This window comes from Solea solea, chromosome 17, assembly GCF_958295425.1.
Source record: "Solea solea chromosome 17, fSolSol10.1, whole genome shotgun sequence".
NCBI lineage: Eukaryota > Metazoa > Chordata > Actinopteri > Pleuronectiformes > Soleidae > Solea > Solea solea.
Genome location: NC_081150.1, coordinates 24,155,497 through 24,175,593, shown reverse-complemented (window position 1 = coordinate 24,175,593; position 20,097 = coordinate 24,155,497). Strand labels below are relative to the sequence as shown.

Sequence of the window (20,097 nt, the reverse complement as noted above, 5' to 3'; positions counted from 1 at the left end):
ACCACTCCACTTTAAAAGACTCCTGTTAAATATAGAGGTTTCCCTGGTAGTTATTAGATTAGTAGATTATCCCACATTGTTAGGGTTGTTAAGTAGTTTTAAGTGATCTACAGTTCGGCTTGATTTGTGTGTTGGAGGTCTCTTCCTCTGATGGGACACAAGTGAAGTCTCTGCTGCAGGAGGGGGCGCCATTTCCTGTTTATGGACCAACTGCACTTCCTGTTTCCTGTGTCGACTCACACTCGGACAAAAGCTACACACACACACATTAAATCACACTGAGAGTCAGTGAACGCATCATTCCTCTAAACTTTAATCAGATTCTTTTGTTCAAATCTGATGAATTCCTTCAATATGTTGGTCTCCCATCTGTCTGGGGGAGGGGCCAGGCACGGGAGGGGAGGGCCTTTGTTTGTGAACAATAGGAGGGGTCACCTGTGGCGTCTGAGGGTCGACAGATGGCCGATAAGAAGACGACAAAGAGACAAAACACACACATCATCATCATCATCTTCTTCATCATCTTCATCATGAAGATCATCTTCATGATGAAGATGATGATGATGAAGAAGATGATCTCAGTTCAGTGAAGAAAAGTAACGGAAAAAGAAAATCACTCTGAATTCCACAAAAACCAAAATAAACAGAAACAGGGACGTCATGGAAGAGAAGAGGAGGAGGAGCCTCGTACAAAGAGTCTGTGTGCGGAGGGAGCCCCGCCCCCTTTCTCTCTTCTCAACGGACAGACTGAAAGAGGGGGAGAAGGGGGAGGCAGCAGCTGGAGGCGACACAGAGAGAGAGAAGCAACAGTGTGAGGACGACAAGAAGAAGAAAAGGTAAAAATGTTTTTATTTGTGATTGATTATTGATCTGTGTGCGGTTTTTACTAAACATGTTTGTTCACAACAAAGTTTCAACAGTACAACACTCAAACTAGTTTTCTGCACACAGTGTGTGTCTGTCTGTCTGTCTGTCTGTCTTAGCTTGATATTAGCGCTATGCAGTGGCGTGCACAGACCTTTTGGGGGGCAGGGGCTCAGTGAAAAATAAGGGCATTTTGTGTGGCATGTGGAACGGCTGCCTTATTATAGCAGTGAGAGATTATAAAAAAAACATAACAGGCACTTTGGCACATGTTCAATGTAAGTACGTCAACATGTTAAGAGCTAAAGGTGAACTGTTGCACAAAGTATCACGAGTGAGTGAAGAGTGAACATTGCCACTCTAAACTTTAGAGTGGCAATGCTCACTCTCTAAAGTGAGCATAAGCATACGTGTTATGTAGCCTAATGTAACCCTACACAATACTAAATATTCAGCCTAAATGTACTGATAGATTCACATGTACTAATGACAAACTCTGCCGACATTAGTTATGTGCTGGTCATCACGTCATATCAGTGATTAGCTAGCGTCTAGCTTGTTAAGCAGGTGCGCAGTCGGCTAATTTATGCTCAGCTGTGGTGGCGCTGTATGAGACAGGCTACTTCACAACAGAGACAAAACAATGCAAGTTATAGCTTGGCAACTGAGGCTTAGGGGGCAAACAATACACTCGATTCATTTATGTGTTACCTGGCTGGTGGGACGGGGCCGGGAGCAGGTGTGTGCGGTGGAGGAGGAGCGGTGGCATATTAATTGGGGCAATATTATCACACGCTTTTAATCGTCGAGAATTTATAGATGATCATGTCAGCATCTGCCACATACACTGTTTAAAATAACAACAAACTTTCAAAAGACCACTTGCTTGGTCCAGAGGGCAATGGCAGGTGCTATAGCACCACCTAGTGTCTACCTGTGCATGCCACTGGCGCTGTGTTAGCTTAGTGCCAGTAAAATGTCAGCTATGCATTAGCTCATAATTAGCTCTGTGTTAGCTAAGTGTCAGCACAACAGAAGGGCGCTAACATAGCATTTCCTCAATGTAATCTTTATGCTAGCTCAGTGATAGCTCAGCATGAGCGAGGTGTTTAGCATTAGCATGGCTTTAGCTTACTGTTAGGATTAACAGTTGCAAGGGGCGGGGTCAGTGGGGGCTCAGTAATATCAGCCGAGTCAGCAGAAATGATGGTTTTGTCGTGGTCGTGAGAGAAACACATTTTCCTTCATCTCCGTCGTCCTCCTGCAGGTAAACATGGGAAATGCAGACAGTCACAGCACCGTCGTCGCAGCTGCCCCACCCTCCTGCTCACTCAGGTTCTCTTCCAAGGGGGACGAGGTGCCTTCTGCTCGCAGCTGGTGGAGGAGCAACCAGGCGGGCGGCAGGAGCCGTGGGGGGAGGAGCCTCAAGCAGACTCCTCAGAGGAGCAGCAGGGGGAGCGGCAGGAGCACATTGGGACGCGTGGACAGCGGTGCAGAAGGTTCCGGTGTCTGTGGCGAGCGGACATCTCAGGAGGGCGGTGGCAGCCCCAAAGTGCTGCTCAGCAAAGATGGCAGCACGAGGGTGGAGTTCACCAACAGCAGGGTGGTTGCCATGGAGCCTGAGGGTTTCACCTCCATCACCACCACAGCTGCAGCCGCTGCAGTCCCAGATCCCTCGCTCTGCACCAGTAAAGGGAGCTTGCTCAGCTCTGACGGCTCCTGGTACGACTCACCATGGGGGGGCAGTGCTGAGCTCGTTGACAATGGGATTTTCTGCCGGCGGAGTGCGGATCCCAGCAGCGGCTATGCCACATACGCCTCCCATCGCTCAGAAAACACTGCCACCAGCGACGGCACCTACACCACAATCTTCTCAGCTCGGGTGGAGAACATCTCACCTGGATTTAACTCCACCCCCCTCTTTCCCACTGCAGACACAGACACTGCAGGTTACACCACCTGTTCCTCTGGTCGGACTGAGGACAGTGGCATCGGAGACTCTCTGATCCTGCCGCCAGACTTGATGAATTTAAACCTGATTTCATTACCTGCTGCATTGATAGACATCGGTGTTTACAGCAGCCACAACGCGCTGCCCGCCTTCCCCACGGTTCCTGACACTCCCCACACCTCCTTCTCCTCCACCACTCCATGTTTAGATGATGTCATTCAGGAGGAGCAGGATGCGGGTGGAGCTGTGGGGCAGCGTTACTCCTCGCTCACTCTGCCGTGCCGCAGGTCTGAGCCCATCTGCAGCACTACCACCAGGAACAACCGCAAAGACTTCTTAAAGAGTCGAATCCAACAACTGAGTGACTGGACAGGAAGTCTGAGCAGAAAGAAGAGGCGGATCCAGGTAAGAACCAACCAAAATCAGCGTTGAGGAGGGACACTCACCTTTATGTTAAAGTCAGAATAAAATTAGAAATGTAAATCAAGGACTGAGTCCTCGTGGTTCAGGGTTTGAGTCTCTGTTCACAGTCTATGGTTTTTCCTCAGGAGCCTTATGGTGGGGAGTCCACCGATGTTTTCACTAACAGGCTGACCGGGGGGCTGGTCAGCAGTGGCGCAGTGTGGTCATCTGACCAACTTCACACCATGAACTACTTCCCTGTCGTAAACCCGAGCAGCAACGATCAGCGGCAGAACATCTATGAGAACTTCATGCAGGAGTTGGAGACGAGCTGTGGTGGAGCAACTAACCACACTGAGCCTTCAGAGGGGGAGGAGGAGGATGAAGAGGAGATAGATGGTGAAGTGAAGTTAGGTGGAGGAGAGCAGCTGGACCTCCTGCTGGAGAAGGAGCAGGGTGTGGTGCGACGGGCTGGCTGGCTCTCCTTCAAAGCACTCATCACCATCAGCAAGGACGGAAAAGTAGAGCTGGTCGCCCGCCGCAAGTGGAGGAATTACTGGGTCACACTGAAAGGTACGCTACCCCACTGCCCCAGTACCCCACTAACTCAACATCCTAGTACCCCACAGTCCCAGTACCCCACAAACTCAGCACCCTAGTAACCCACAGTCCCAGTACCCCACTAACTCAGCACCCTAGTAACCCACAGTCCCAGTACCCCACTAACTCAGCACCCTAGTAACCCACAGTCCCAGTACCCCACTAACTCAGCACCCTAGTACCCCACTAACCCAGTACCCTAGTACCCCACTAACTCAGCACCCTAGTAACCCACAGTCCCAGTACCCCACTAACTCAGCACCCTAGTACCCCACTAACCCAGTACCCTAGTACCCCACTAACTCAGCACCCTAGTAACCCACAGTCCCAGTACCCCACTAACTCAGCACCCTAGTACCCCACTAACCCAGTACCCTAGTACCCCACTAACTCAGCACCCTAGTACCACACTAACCCAGTACCTTAGTATCCCACTAACTCAGTACCCCACTGACCCAGTACCCTAGTACCCCACTAACCCAGTACCTTAGTACCCCATTAACCCAGTACCCCACTAACCCAGTAACTTTGTACCCTACTAACCCAGTACCCTAGTACCCAACTGCCCCAGTACTCTAGTACCCCACTAACTCAGAACCCTAGTACCCCACTATCCCAGTACCCTAGTACCACACTAACCCAGTACCATAGTACCCCACTAACCCAGTACCCCACTAACCTAGCACCCTAGTAACCCACAGTCCCAGTACCCCACTGCCCCAGTCCCCTAGTGCCCCACTAACCCAGTACCTTTGTACCCCACTAACTCAGTACCCTACTAACCCAGTACCTTAGTACCCAACTGCCCCAGTACTCCAGTACCCCACTAACTCAGAACTCTAGTACCCCACTAACTCCACACCCAAGTACCACACTAACCTAGTACCATAGTATCCCACTAACCCAGCACCTTAGTACCCCACTGACCCATTACCCTAGTACCCCACTGCCCCAGTACCTTAGTACCCCACTAACCCAGTACCCTAGTAACCGCCTAACCCAGTACCTTAGTGCCCCAGTACACTAGGACCCCACTAACCCAGTACTGGGTTAGTAATAACAATATTCCAATTTATTTCCAAGTTATTTATTCACTGTTAGCTCAATATCAGTTTAGTGATAGCATTAGCTTGTTCTTAGCTCAACATTCACTCACTGTAAACTTATTGTCTGCTTGGTGCTAGCTCATTGTTAGCTTGTGTTTGCTCCAGCAGGTTAAAGCTTAGACTTAAAAACATGACGATGTAATAAAACTACAGATTTTCTCTCAGGTTGTACTCTGCTCTTTCATGAAACGTACGGGAGGGGCGGCGGCGGTGAACACGAACTTTCTCCTCACTACGCCCTGCTGGCTGAAGACAGCATCGTCCAGGCCATCCCCGAACATCCCAAGAAAGAACACGTGTTCTGTCTGAGCAACTCGTACGGAGACGTTTACCTGTTTCAGGTGAAACAGAGCAGACCAGAGGATGACTGCCAGAGGACGACTCTCAGAGCAGGGGACGACTGTCAGAGCAGAGGACGACTTTCAGAGCAGGGGCCGACTGTCAGACCAGAGGACGACTCTTCAGAGCAGAGGACGACTGTCAGAGCAGGGGACGACTGTGAGAGCAGGGGCCGACTGTCAGAGCAGAGGACGACTGTCAGAGCAGAGGACGACTGTCAGAGGACGACTGTTAGAGCAGAGGACGACTGTCAGAGCAGTGGACGACTGTCAGAGGAGAGGATGACTGTCAGAGCAGGGGACGACTGTCAGAGCAGAGGACAACTGTCAGTGGACGACTGTCAGAGGACGACTGTCAGAGCTGAGGACGACTGTCAGAGAACGACTGTCAGAGCAGAGGACGACTGTCAGAGCAGAGGACGACTGTTAGAGCAGAGGACGACTGTCAAGGCAGTAGACGACTGTCAGAGCAGGGGACGACTGTCAGAGCAGAGGACAACTGTCAGTGGACGACTGTCAGAGGACGACTGTCAGAGAACGACTGTCAGAGCTGAGGACGACTTTCAAAGCAGAGGACGACTGTCAGAGAACGACTGTCAGAGCAGAGGACGACTGTCAGAGAACGACTGTCAGAGCAGAGGATGACCTTTATTTTGAAAACTGCAGGGTTGTGTTTTAGTGGGCCACAAACAGAAACTGAGGTTTTTATTTTGAAAAATGCTGTTCTTCCTGGTTCCAGGTGAGTGAGTGAGGATTTAACCATTAACGGCCTGGTGTTTTTTTCTCCTCAGGCGACCAACCAGACAGACCTGGAGAACTGGGTGACCGCCGTCCACTCGGCCAGCGCTGCCCTGCTGGCGAGACAACAGGGCAAAGAGGACACGCTGCGTCTCCTGCGCGTCCAGAGCCGCTCGCTGCTGCACAAGATCGACATGGACGGGAAGATGAAGAAGATGGCGGAGCTGCAGCTGTCCATCATCAAGGAGCACAAGAACAGGAAGGCCGTGGAGAGCCAGGTCAGTGCCGCCCACACAGGCTCCACCCACTAGACTAACCCAACCCGTCACAGAAGATTCATGTTGTTAAATCAAACGCGGTTGTTTGTTGTTACATGTCAGGTAAGTTAGCGTGTTTGTTGTTACATGTCAGGTAAGTTAGCGTGTTTGTTGTTACATGTCAGGCATGTTAGCATGTTTGTTGTAACATGGCAGGCATGTTAGCATGTTTGTTGTAACATGGCAGGCATGTTAGCATGTTTGTTGTTACATGTCAGGCATGTTAGTGTGTTTGTTGTTACATGTCAGGCATGTTAGCATGTTTGTTGTAACATGGCAGGCATGTTAGCATGTTTGTTGTTACATGTCAGGCATGTTAGTGTGTTTGTTGTTACATGTCAGGCATGTTAGCATGTTTGTTGTAACATGGCAGGCATGTTAGCATGTTTGTTGTTACATGTCAGGCATGAGAGCATGTTTGTGGTTACATGTCAGGTAAGTTAGCGTGTTTGTTGTTACATGTCAGGCATGTTAGCGTAACACGATCAGTAACGTTCTGATAATCAATCACTGTGGTTTGTGGACCTGAGTCCAGATCCAGCAGTGGGACCAGAACTTGGAGAAATTGAACCTGGATCTGTTCAGACTCAGGTGTTACCTGTCCAGCCTGCAGGGCGGCGAACTTCCCAACCCCAAGAGCCTCCTTGCCGTCGTCAGCCGGGCCTCCAAGAGCACGCTGGGACGTCTGGGCGTCTTCTCTGTGTCCTCGTTTCACGCACTGGTGAGAACTGTGATCATCGAGGGTCAGAGGTCACAACAAACACATGTGACATCACTGAGTGACATCACGACCTCCACACCCGCTGTCTCTGCCCCTCCCCAGGTGTGCAGCAGAGACGAGGAGGTCCTGCGGCGGCGGCGGCGGCGCTCCCTGTCAGGAGGAAACAGTAAGAGGCGGAGCCTGCTGTCCTCACTGAAGACTCTGGACAAACACAACCTGAACACAACATCAACATCATCTCAGGTACACAAGTGAAAATCTACACACACACGCACACACACGTGTGTGTATGATGAATCTGCTGCCACCTGTCGCTCTTTAACCCTGCGAGGAAGAAGAGGAGGTGTGGCTTTATTCAGAGTCTGCAGTGATGGACAGATGTGTCAGAGCAGAGGAGATGAAGAGGAGGAGGAGGAGGAGGTGGCGTGTTTGAGGATTAAAGGACACACAACCTTTCATTCTCTCACATTTCCTTTGTCACTGTAGATTAACCCTCCTCCTCTTTTCGTCTGCTCCTCCTCTCGCCTCCTTGTTGATGAAACAAACTTTCCTGTTGTTTGTGAAACTAAAAATATTAACTAAAATATAAAAATTTAAACAAGAAAAATATTTTTTTGTTTTAAAAAAATTATAAAAAATCACTTGTATTGTTATGATTATTAATGAATGAATGAATGAATTAATTAATTCATTCATTATTATTATTTGATTAAAAAAGGACAAACTTGTTTCCTCCTACAGAGACTTGACTCTGCTCCTAAACAGGAGGAGGTGGCGCCCTCTGCTGGACGTTAAAACCTGTTCATTCTTATGTTTAACAATCATTTGTTTGTCATTCATTGATTGATAATCAGAGATAGATATGAATTATTGTCAGAACATTAAATATTTAAATGAAATGTGATGTGGTTGTCCTCAGGTGTGGGACGAGCCGTCCGTCCCCGTCCTCGGTGTCTTCTCTCTGCTTCTGTCTCGACCTGACGCTCAGGACTTCGGTGAGTGTGTGTTCAGTGACGTCGTCTGTGAAAAACCCAGGATTGTCCTTTAACCACGCCCTCGTGACCCTGCAGGGCTGGCGGTGACGGGTCACGTGGACGGTGTCGGGAAGAGTCGCGTCTACGTCAGTGAGGTGGACCCGCGAGGACTCTCGGCCTTAGAAGGTCCAAAGCACAAGTGTCTGGCAGCAGTTGAAGTGAATCACCACTAGGGGGCGGAACTGTGACTCCTGTCTCTCTGTTTCCCATCAGGCCTCAGGGTCGGAGACCAGGTTCTGGCAGTGAACGGGGCCTCTGTGTCTGCACTGGACCTGCACCTGCTGCAGAATCTGTTCACCCACCAGAGGCTCCACCTGCTTCTGAGGAGAGACGCGTCACATGACCCAGAGGTCGAGCCCGCCCCCACCACCGCCACCGCCGCCTGGCCTGAACCCGCTGACACAACTACCTGGGCCACAGGTGTGTGTGTGTGTGTGAGTCACATGACCTCGTCCTCGTGACTCCAAGATCATTTCCCTTCTCGTTGTTTGGTTTTATTTTGAAAGAACAGACAGGAAATTAACCTTTTGTTGAGTTAACCACAGTGACAGGCTTTTATTTTGAAGACGAAAGGTACAGTTTTATGTTACTGTGCTGTGAGCGCACACACACACACACACACACCAAAGTCCAGCTGCTGGTCCTCTGCTGCCTCGTGTGGTCACTTTGTGTCACTAACGTCAATGTGAACATTGGATTTCAAACAGTGAAGAGACAAAATCAAACATTAGAACGTAGAGTCATATCTGCGTAGAGTTGCACGATACCCACGGTACCCCGCGGTGCCAAGTCGTAACGTTCCTACTATACTAGAAATTCTACACGACGGTACTACAGTGGATTACTATACTACCGGTGCCAGTTTTTGCTACATTGCGGCCGCCTCTACTCTCCTCCCCGGCTTCTCACTGCATGCTACTCCCTTGTAAACAAACCCACATTGTATTTATAACTTGTACAAATACATTGCAGTTCATAAAAATAATAATAATCGAAAAAGGCCGCAGTATGGCGATAACACCCGGAACCGTGATACTTTGTCTGGCATAGTATCGTGGTTACTCATTTTGGTATCGTGACAACTCTATATCTGAGCGATACTCGATATATATCTGGATATTTTTGGTTTCCCCAAAGCATTATAGCGTTTTAGATCAAATGTTTTCCAGAGGTTTTCCAGAGGCTAACCCTTTAAGAAATAAGCAAACAGTCCGTCATAGGTTTAAGCCACATGCCAAAGGTCAGAGGTCACTGAAGTAACAATGAAATAAAACAAACATCTTTTCTGCATGACAATAATATACAGTCATTCATTCAGAAACAGTAACAATGAACACTTTTCCACTGACATAGTTACTGCAAACTGTTCCTTCAAAAAGAAAAGAAACAGATGATGGAAATATGACGACATTAGAACAGAATAAGCCACACCCCCTTCCTATATATTTTTCTAGTTATTTCATTTCAACTGTTCAGAGGTTTTTGATGTGTTGTATAAGAACTGTTGTGTGTAGCAGTGTCGCTCACTAAGTTTGTCACATACAGAGAGGTGTGCTTTCTCTTTTTGGCCACAAGGTGGAGTATGTGCTAAAGTGAGAACATTTTCCTCCTCATTTTATAGCCAGGAAAATGATCACTTTCTTTCACTTTTGACCCTGCAACAGCTTTTTAACATTCTTTACACAAACGTGTGTGTGTGTGTGTGTGTAGGGAGAGGACACATAGGTGTGAACTTGCTGCCCATGTATTGTCATTTTAACACAAAATGAACTCTATGGATACAAGTGATATTGTCCTGTGTTATATCTCGTTTAGAAATATATTGATATATAAAATTATAGATAAACAAGCGATCACGTGACGCAGATAAAGACGTGATCATGTGACACAGATAAAGACGTGATCATGTGACGCAGATAAACAAGTGATCATGTGACGCAGATAAAGACGTGATCATGTGACGCAGATAAACAAGTGATCATGTGACGCAGATAAAGACGTGATCATGTGACGTAGATAAACATGTGATCATGTGACGCAGATAAAGACGTGATCATGTGACGTAGATAAACATGTGTTCATGTGACGCAGATAAACAAGTGATCATGTGACGCAGATAAAGACGTGATCATGTGACGTAGATAAACATGTGATCATGTGACGCAGATAAAGACGTGATCATGTGACGTAGATAAACATGTGTTCATGTGACGCAGATAAACAAGTGATCATGTGACGCAGATAAAGACGCGATCATGTGACGCAGATAAAGACGCTATCATGTGACGTAGATAAAGACGCGATCATGTGACGTAGATAAAGACGTGATCATGTGACGTAGATAAAGAAGCGATCATGTGACGCAGACAAAGAAGCGATCATGTGACGTAGATAAAGACGTGATCATGTGACGTAGATAAACATGTGATCATGTGACGCAGATAAACAAGTGTTCATGTGACGCAGATAAACAAGTGATCATGTGACGCAGATAAAGACGCGATCATGTGACGCAGATAAAGACGCTATCATGTGACGTAGATAAAGACGCGATCATGTGACGCAGATAAAGACGCGATCATCTGACGTAGATAAACACGTGATCATGTGACGCAGATGAAGACACAATCATGTGACGCGGATAAACATGTGATCATGTGACTTAGATAAACACACGATGATGTGACAGATAAACACGCGATCATGTGACGTAGCTCTGTGCGTCAGGCTGGTTCTCAGCAGCAGGGGGCGCTGTGACTTTATAACCACAGTCTCTTTCTGTTCTGTGTTGACAGATGACTCATCTCTCAGTGACTTCGCCCCGCCTCCAGCGTTTGATGACATCACTTTGTGTGCAAGCGGCGAGTCAACAGAACAGGTGACGTGATGTCAGGGGGCGGGGCCTGGGTCATTTGAATGTGGCGCTTTTCAAAGACAGAAATCCTCCCACAATCCTCCTCTCCTCCCTCCTAATGGTTACATGACCTCTTGTCTGGGTTTAGACCTGCAGGAGTGAACCAGCAGGTGACCTTTGACCTCCGTGTCCTTCTCACTCACTGTGGAGGCTCTGTGCTGGGTGAGGAGGAGAAGGAGGAGGAGCCGCCGCCGACTGAACAAACACAATTACAAACAACGTTTGAAGAAAATGACTGACCTTTACCCTGCTGACTCCGCCCCCTTACAGAACATGGACAGGGTCTACTCTCTGCTCCAAAGTTTCCCAGAAGGCCGAGCTGCAGACGCCGATGTTCCCAAGAACCCGTACGATAGAGAGGCCGTCTTTCAGCCAGCAAGCCCCGCCCACCTGAGTGTGTGTCAACGGCTGCGCAAAGTCATCGAGGAACTGGTCGACACCGAGAAGTCGTACGTCAAGGTCTGTAAACTACTACAACAACTGTACTACAACTACTACAACTGTATTACAACAGTACTATAACTGTACTACAACAGTACTACAACTGTATTACAACAGTACTACAACTGTACTACAACTACTACAACTGTACTATAACTGTTCTACAACTACTACAACTGTACGATAACTACTACAACTGTTCTACAACTGTACTACAACTACTACAACTGTACGACAACTACTACAACTGTTCTACAACTGTACTACAACTACTACAACTGTACTACAACTACTACAACAACTGTACTACAACTACTACAACTGTATTACAACAGTACTATAACTGTACTACAACAGTACTACAACTGTATTACAACAGTACTACAACTGTACTACAATAGTATTACAACTATACTACAACAATATTACAACTGTACTACAACTGTTCTACAACAATATTACAACTGTACTACACCTTTACTACAACAATATTACAACTGTATGACAACTGTACTACAACTACTACAACGGTACTACAACAGTATTACAACTGTACTACAATATAACAACTGTATGACAACTGTACTACAACTACTACAACTGTATTACAACAGTACTACAACTGTACTACAATAGTATTACAACTATACTACAACAATATTACAACAGTACTACAACTGTATTACAACAGTACTACAATTGTACTTTAACTGTATTACAACATTACTACAACTGTACTACAACTGTACTACAATTGTACTACAACAGTACTACAATTGTACTACGACTGTATTACAACTGTAATACGACTGCACTACAACTCTAAATTTCTCTCTCTCCCTGTCTCTCTCTCTGTCTGTCTGTCTCTCAGGACCTGGTGTGTTTGCTTGACCTTTACTTGACTCCACTGCAGAATGAGACGTTCCTCAGTAAAGAAGAGGTGTGTTTACGAACAAACAAACAAACTTAAAAAGAGGTCAGAGGTCATAGCATGTGTCTGTGGTTCTGTCTCTTGGTCAGATGGAGGCACTGTTTGGCAGTTTGCCTGAGATGTTGGACTTTCAGAGAGTTTTTCTTCAGACGTTGGAGGAAAAAATCATGTCATGTCCGAACTTTAGTCGCCTGGAAAAACCCGAACACTTCAAGGTATCCATGGTTTGTTTGTTTATTGTTTTTTTAAGGATACTTTTTTTATTTAAATGTTAACTGTTTTGGTTATTTCCTTCAGAAACTCCTCTTCTCATTGGGCGGATCGTTCCTTTATTACGCCGACCACTTCAAACTCTACAGCGGCTTCTGTGCCAATCACATCAAAGTCCAGAAGGTTCTGGAACGAGGTGAGAAGCCACCGCCCACACCAAAGGAAGCCCAACCTGTGAGACAGATGCCAACGTTTAATGTTTTCCTGTCGTGTTTCAGCAAAAACCGACGACGACTTCAAACGCTTCCTGGAGACGAGAAATCCGACCAATCAGCACTCAACGTGTCTGGAGTCGTTTCTGATCAAACCTGTTCAAAGAGTTCTCAAGTATCCACTGTTATTGAGAGAACTGATGGTTCTGACCCAACGGGAGAGTCCAGAACACACTCACCTGACAGGTAGCACACTCACCTGAAAGTAACCTGACAGGTAACACACACACTTACCTGACAGGTAATACACTCACTCACCTGACAGGTAACACACTCACCTGACAGGTAACACACTCACTTACCTGACAGGTAACACACTCACCTGACAGGTAACACACACACACTTACCTGACAGGTAACACACTCACCTGAAAGTAACCTGACAGGTAACACACTCACCTGACAGGTAACACACACACACTTACCTGACAGGTAACACACTCACCTGAAAGGTAACCTGAAAGGTAACACTCTCACTCACCTGACAGGTAACACACTCACCTGACAGGTAACACTCTCAGTCACCTGACAGGTAACACACTCACCTGACAGGTAACACACACACTTACCTGACAGGTAACACACTCACCTGACAGGTTACACACTCACCTGACAGGTTACACACTCACTCACCTGACAGGTTACACACTCACTCACCTGACAGGTAACACACTCACTCACCTGACAGGTAACACTCTCACTCACCTGACAGGTAACACACTCACCTGACAGGTAACAAACTCATCTGACAGGTAACCTGAAAGGTAACACACAGAAAGTTAAAGACATTGTTGTGACTGTTGTCCAATCAGAGGCTCTGCGAGCGATGGAGAAGGTGGCGACTCACATCAACGAGATGCAGAAGATCTACGAGGACTTTGGCTGCGTGTTTGAGCAGCTAGCTGCGGAGCAGAGCGGCCGCGACAAACAGGTGATAACACCATCGCAGTTGTTCTTCGCTCTTCTGTGTTTTTTGTTTTTTTGTGTAACATCTCCGCGGCCATGCGTCTCTCAGGTGAGCGACATCTCGATGGGTGAGTTCCTGGTCCGTTCTTCGGCGGTATGGTTGAACCCTCTGCCCTCTCTTGGTCGCATGAGGAAAGAGCCAGAACTCACGTTGTTTGGTGAGCAGAGGCGACAGAACACAGCGCCCCCGTCTGTCAAATAACTGCAGTCCACTTAACTGATCCCCTAACATTGTTCTCTGTCGTCAGTGTTCAAACGAGCCGTCATCCTGGTTTATCGAGAGAACAGCAAACTGAAGAAGAGGATGGTGAGTGATGAATGTTTAGTGACACAAGCCTCCAGTCTGAAACGTGTATTCTCTTGAATGTCCACCAGGTGGAGACTGCGAGAGAACGTGCCTGAGCAGTTTATTTGCACAGTATGGCGAAATAACAGTGACACAGTGACCACAGTGACATCACAGTTTTGAGACTTTTGTTTGTGGTCTTTTGGACAGAACGCCGTCCGCTCAGCTGATCCGGATCCCCTCAGGTTCTGCTGGTTAATCCCACCGTCAGCGGTCCAGGTCAGACCGGCCAAAACCACAGGTCAGTGTGGACCACCACTGTGTCCAGCAGGTGGCGCTGTGCTGCAGACGCCCTCTCATCCATGTGTGTGTGTGTTTATTTTCCAGGTTCAGAGAGCGCGTGTGTGTGGGAGCTGGTTCACAGCAGGTCAGAGGTCGAGGGACATCCAGAGACAGTGTTTCAGCTCCGCAGCAGGTACAACACACACTATTACATCATCATCTCCTCCTGACCTCCTGACCTCTGACCTCCGTGCTCTTGCAGTGGTCTGGAGTCGAAGGCGTCTGTCCTACGTTCGCTGCGTTCCGTCCTCAAAGAGCGAGCGTCCGTCGGCTCCCTGAGGAGGACCAGGCTGTCCACGGCTGAGAGGAGGAGACAACAGAGGAGTCGTGTCCACGGCCACAGGGCGACTCGTCCACTGGAGGACAGGTGCATGCTGGGAGAGACGTGCTCGGAGCCGCTGCTGCCCAGTCACGCCACGTGTGACGTAGCGGGGAAGAAAAGCAGACTCTGCTCGCTGACCTCTGACCTGGAGGCTCAGCTGCAGAGGCTGAACTTCACCGAGGAGGAGGTGGAGCCAGGAGCAGCCAATCACAGCGACAGCCACAAGGTGGCGGAGAAGAGGCGGAGTTCCAGTCTGCAGCGAGGAGACACCAAAGACGCCAGCAGTGAGAGACACTTCAGAGTGACGCCTGTCCACACGTCCACAGAGTGACGTCTGTGTTTTTGCTAATTTATTTTTTTAATGTTTTTTTACGTCTTTTTTTATTGACTCGATGTCGTCCAATAAATGATTTTTCCATTACATGACGCTTTTTATCACAACATTCATTTTAAACTTTATTCCTCATGTTCTGGTCCTCATGTCCTCATGTCCTTGTCCTCATGGTGTATCGTTGTGTGTGTGTGTTTGTGTGTGTATGTGTGTGTGTGTGTGTGTGTTCAGCTGAGATAAAGCAGTTCATTTATATTCCTGTCTCACTGCTGATTGATGGCTAATGGAGCCTCCATGGGTGTGTGTGTGTGTGTGTGCCGGTGTATTACTAATGTTGTGGGGACCTAAACCTTTCCACACAGTCACATTATGGGGACTTGTCTTCCTTGTGGGGACAAAAATCCCAACAACATAAAAAGTCCCAACAACTTAAATGATTAGGTTGAGGTTAGGATTAGGATTAGGCCAGTAGTAATTGTGGTTAAGGTTAGAGTTAGTCTCCAGGAAATTAATGTAAATCAATGTCCCCTCAAGTCATGAATGTCGTACGTGTGTGTGTGTGTGTGTGTGTTCCAGATGGGCTTTGATTGAGCTCCAGATTCTATGATCTCAGAGGTCAGAGGTCAAACTGTTTGTGTCGTGGTGGATTAGCAGCTGAAGAATCACAGTGAAAACACGGAAACTGAATCTGTGACCTTATTATAATAATAATAACAATAATAATAATAATAATAATAATAACATGAATATTTAATTCAACGTCAGTTATGATTAATTTAAAATGTTGAATCAAATTAAATAATTCATCCACATACTGTATATTTATTAAGTTATTCATTTTAAAGACGTCCAATGATTTAAAAAAAACAGAAAAAACAATAAAAAAAATGAAAGATTCAATAACTTCAAAACAAAACTGTCAGAGAAAAAAACGCTGATTTCAAAATGTGACTTCATTTATGAAAAAAGAAAAATCACATGAATCAAATCAAATCATTCCTCAGAAAACATCCAAACAGATATAACAAAAATAAAACATGAATTCATAATAATTTGTGTTTGTGAGTGAGTGGATTTGTGTTTCGTGAGTATGTGAATTTGTGTTTGTGAATGAGTGAATTTGTGTTTGAGAGCAGGTGAATTTGTGTTTGAGAGCGGGTGAATTTGTGTTTGTGAATGAGTCAATTTGTGTTTGTGAGTGGGTGAATTTGGGTTTGTGAATCAGTGAATTTGTGCTTGAGAGCGGATGAATTTGTTTGTGAATGAGTGAGTGAATTTTTGTTTGAGAGCGGGTGAATTTGTGTTTGTGAATGAGTGAATTTGTGAGCGGGTGAATTTGTGTTTGAGAGCGGGTGAATTTGTGTTTGTGAATGCGTGAATTTGTGTTCGTGAATGAGTGAATTTGTGTTTGAGAGCGGGTGAATTCATGTTTGTGAGCGGGTGAATTCATGATTATGAGCAGGTGAATTCATGTTTGTGAGTGGGTGAATTCATGTTTGTGAGTGGGTGAATTTGTGTTTGTGAGAGAGTGAATTATCATTTAAATGTCTAAAGTGAGGAAAACAGTAATTATAGTTAAAAACGATGTTTGTTTGTTTGTACGTACACAAACATCATCGTCGTGGTCGTCATGGCTGCGGCGGCTGAAGCTCCATGTGTTTGTGGAGTCTCTGCAGGATTATGCTAATGAGGTGGGCGGACTCTTATCTGGCCGCTGCAGTGGTCGTTCTTCAGTCACATGACGGCGACGCTCGATTGTTGTAAAAGCTGCAGATTTTTATCACACGTCATTTTTCCACCTTCGCTCTCGCCGCCGTGTTTTTTTTTTTGTTTTTTTAAAAAGAATTTTTTTTTTTTAAAGTGTGACGATGAGAGACGAACACACTCAGGCGAGCGAGCGCTGACTCTGACGCAGCTCGCCGTCGTCTCATCAGATAAGAAACCGCTGCTCTGCGACGCCAAACCTCCACGTTCCTGCTCCTCCACTCCACACAAGAGGGAAAAAAACTGGGTGCATCTTCTGTTGCCAAGGAGACAGAAGGCACTCTGCTCCGTCCTCACGAGACGTGGACGTGGACTGGGGACCCGGCGCTCGTCCTCCCCGGGTCACTCGGTGATGAAGTTTGTAACTTGTCATTAACGGTCCGTGGTCCGTGGTCAGGATCCTCAGCTGCGTCCGTCGCGCTCCTCGCTCGCTCACTCAGTCGCAGCTCGCTGAGCCCGAGCTGCAGAATTATCTCGGCTGTCACTGGGTCTGAAGCGAACACCGCAGCTGAGCCATGCTGCCCGCAGCCATCCAGATCCTGGCCTTCGCTCTGGCGCTCCTGGGCGTCCTCGGCGCCACAGTTGCCACTCTGCTGCCCAACTGGACGGTGAGTGTCGGCTCCTGGTCCGGCGTCATGGCCCCCGTCTCGCAGATGCGAGGCCTGTGGATGGACTGTGTGTGGTACAGCTCCGGCATCTTCAGCTGCACCGTGCAGAACTCGGTGCTGTCGCTGCCTCCGTCCCTGCTGACCACGCGGGTCGCCATGGTTCTGACCTGCATGGTGGCGTCGTTCGGACTCTGCCTCGCGTCACTTGGACTCAAATGCACTCGCTGGGGCGGCAGCCACCGAGCAAAGGGGCACACGGCCATCGCCGCCGGCGCCTGCTTCGTCCTGGCGAGCTTCCTCTGCCTGGTCCCGGCGTCCTGGTTCACCAACGAGGTCATCACCACCTTCCTGACCACAGGGCTGCCGGACAGCAGCAAATATCAGCCAGGGGGCGCTCTCTGCGTCAGCTTCATCTCTGCCGGTTTCCTCCTGGCTGCGGGAGTCATTTTCTGCCTGTCCTGTCCCGGAGGACGAACGAGACGACCGGACGACGCTGAGGCAGACGGAGCGCAGCACGGGAGGAGGAGGGAGGAGCACGGGAGGAGGAGGCGGGAGGAGCAGAGGAAGAGGCGGGAGGAGGAGAGGAGGAGGCGGGAACAGAAGGCCGAGCGAGTACGACCAGAACAGAGAGAGAACAAAAGTGTTTGGCTGCAGACGGACAAGCCGACGCCGCACCGCTCTCCCTCCAAACTCCTGCCGAAAGATGTCAAGGACAGTTACAGCCTTCAGGAGTATGTGTGAGGAGGAGGAGCAGGAGGAGGAGCAGCAGGAGGAGCAGATCCCACGTCAACAAACAAAGCAAAGACAGTGCTGGGGTCACTGGATCATCTCTGTTTACCAGCACAAATAAAAACAACTGGCAACTGCTGTCATGAGGCTAATCAAGAATCAAGAATCAAGAAGTTTTATTGTCATTATGAGGACATAATGAAATTTTTGCAGTTAACTATTAATGCTAAGTTAACTATTTTTCTGGAGCTAACGCAGCCTTCCACTTACATCGGAGGTCGGAGCTGGAGTGGAGACATGTCTGACAACGAAAAACAAGGAGAAACAACGACGCATGCTTTTAACGCTCAAAGTCTCTGTGCTTGTACGTCGGCAGCCATGTTGGAATCCCACGTCAGGGTCAGTGAGATTCATCCTGCGGCTGATGCTAAGCTAACTCGTTTCCATTAGCCTTAGAAATGCGCAAAACCAAAATATCGCAATTAAAATGAGACATCGTCCTCACAGGACGAGATTTGACCGGAATTATGTAAAACAGCCTTCAGATTTTAGAAATATCACTTATTTTTTATTTATGTCTTCATGTCGTCTCATGTCTTCTGTCATCTCATGTCTTCTGTTGTCTCATGTATTTGTGTCGTCTCATGTCTTTGTGTCGTCTCATGTCTCATGTCTTCGTGTCGTCTCATGTCTTCTGTCGTCTCATGTCTTTGTGTCGCCTCATGTCCGTGTTGTCTCATGTCTCGTGTCGTCTCATGTCTTCGTGTCGTCTCATGTATTTGTGTCGTCTCATGTCTCCGTGTCGTCTCATGTCTCATGTCGTCTCATGTCTTTGTGTCGTCTCATGTCTTTGTGTCGTCTCATGTCTCCGTGTCCTCTCATGTCTTTGTGCCGTCTCATGTCTTCGTGTCCTCTCATGTCTTTGTGACGTCTCATGTCTCTGTGTCGTCTCATGTCTTTGTGCCGTCTCATGTCTTCGTGTCGTCTCATGTCTTCGTGTCGTCTCATGTCTTCTACGTTACAAAAGCACAGAAATGTTGTGAGCTTTGTTTTTAGACGATTTGTCCTTTGAATAAAAAAAACTGAAACGAGAGTCCAGATCCAGACGTGTCAAAATGAAATGTTCCGCTCCGTTTTTTCCCCCCAGCATTCCCCTGAGAGATGAGAGGTGCAGTGCAGCGTGGAGAGAAGTAATGATGCTCTTTATTTCCCATTATCTCTTCACTACGGCTGGATGCCCTCTGCTGACCCCGCCCCCTCCACACACACATGCACACACACACTCAAGGACATGGAGTCATTTTCAACCTCAAGCTCCTGATGGAGTCAAGAGAATCTGTTAATGTCACCTGACAACAACAACAACAAAGACAACAACAACAAAGACATGAACATGAACCACGATGAACAACATGAAAACATGAATGTCATAAAGAAAAGAGGCCTATTTTTTATACAATAAACAACAATAAACTGTGACGTCAGTAGTTTTTTGCCCCTGAGTCACTGTCGTTGTTTTTGTCGTTGCTGTCAGTAAGTGTTAACCCATATTTATATATACATATACGTGTGTACTTATATGTATATATATATACATACATACGTGTGTACTTATATGTATATATATATACATACATACATACGTGTCTACTTATATGTATATATATATATATATACATGTGTGTACTTATATGTATATGTATATTTATATATACATATACGTGTGTACTTATATGTATATATATATACGTGTACTTATATGTATATATATACATGTGTGTACTTATATGTATATATGTGTGTACTTATATGTATATATATACGTGTGTACTTATATGTATATATATATACACATGTGTGTACTTATATGTATATATATATATACACCTGTGTACTTAAATGTGTATATA

The 20,097-nt window shown here is 47.0% G+C and overlaps 2 protein-coding genes across 2 annotated transcripts; both read left to right on the top strand.

The window, feature by feature from the left end:
* The first annotated feature begins 753 nt into the window (after nt 1-753).
* LOC131443383 (rho guanine nucleotide exchange factor TIAM2-like) lies at nt 754-15,176 on the top strand. Its single transcript, XM_058612980.1, has 22 exons — nt 754-836; nt 2,132-3,220; nt 3,364-3,790; nt 5,089-5,264; nt 6,053-6,277; nt 6,852-7,037; nt 7,140-7,280; nt 7,957-8,032; nt 8,108-8,197; nt 8,285-8,491; nt 10,867-10,949; nt 11,256-11,444; nt 12,298-12,366; nt 12,447-12,572; nt 12,655-12,763; nt 12,846-13,025; nt 13,652-13,770; nt 13,855-13,963; nt 14,054-14,112; nt 14,302-14,392; nt 14,479-14,566; nt 14,636-15,176. Exons 2-22 carry the CDS (start codon nt 2,138-2,140, stop codon nt 15,084-15,086), a joined length of 4,284 nt encoding a protein of 1,427 aa, XP_058468963.1. The 5' UTR covers nt 754-836; nt 2,132-2,137; the 3' UTR covers nt 15,087-15,176.
* A 766-nt stretch (nt 15,177-15,942) lies between these two features.
* Nucleotides 15,943-18,199, top strand: LOC131443426 (claudin-20-like). Its single transcript, XM_058613049.1, has one exon. The coding sequence runs from the start codon at nt 17,366-17,368 to the stop codon at nt 18,197-18,199; it is 834 nt and encodes a 277-aa protein (XP_058469032.1). The 5' UTR covers nt 15,943-17,365.
* The last annotated feature ends 1,898 nt before the right edge of the window (nt 18,200-20,097 follow it).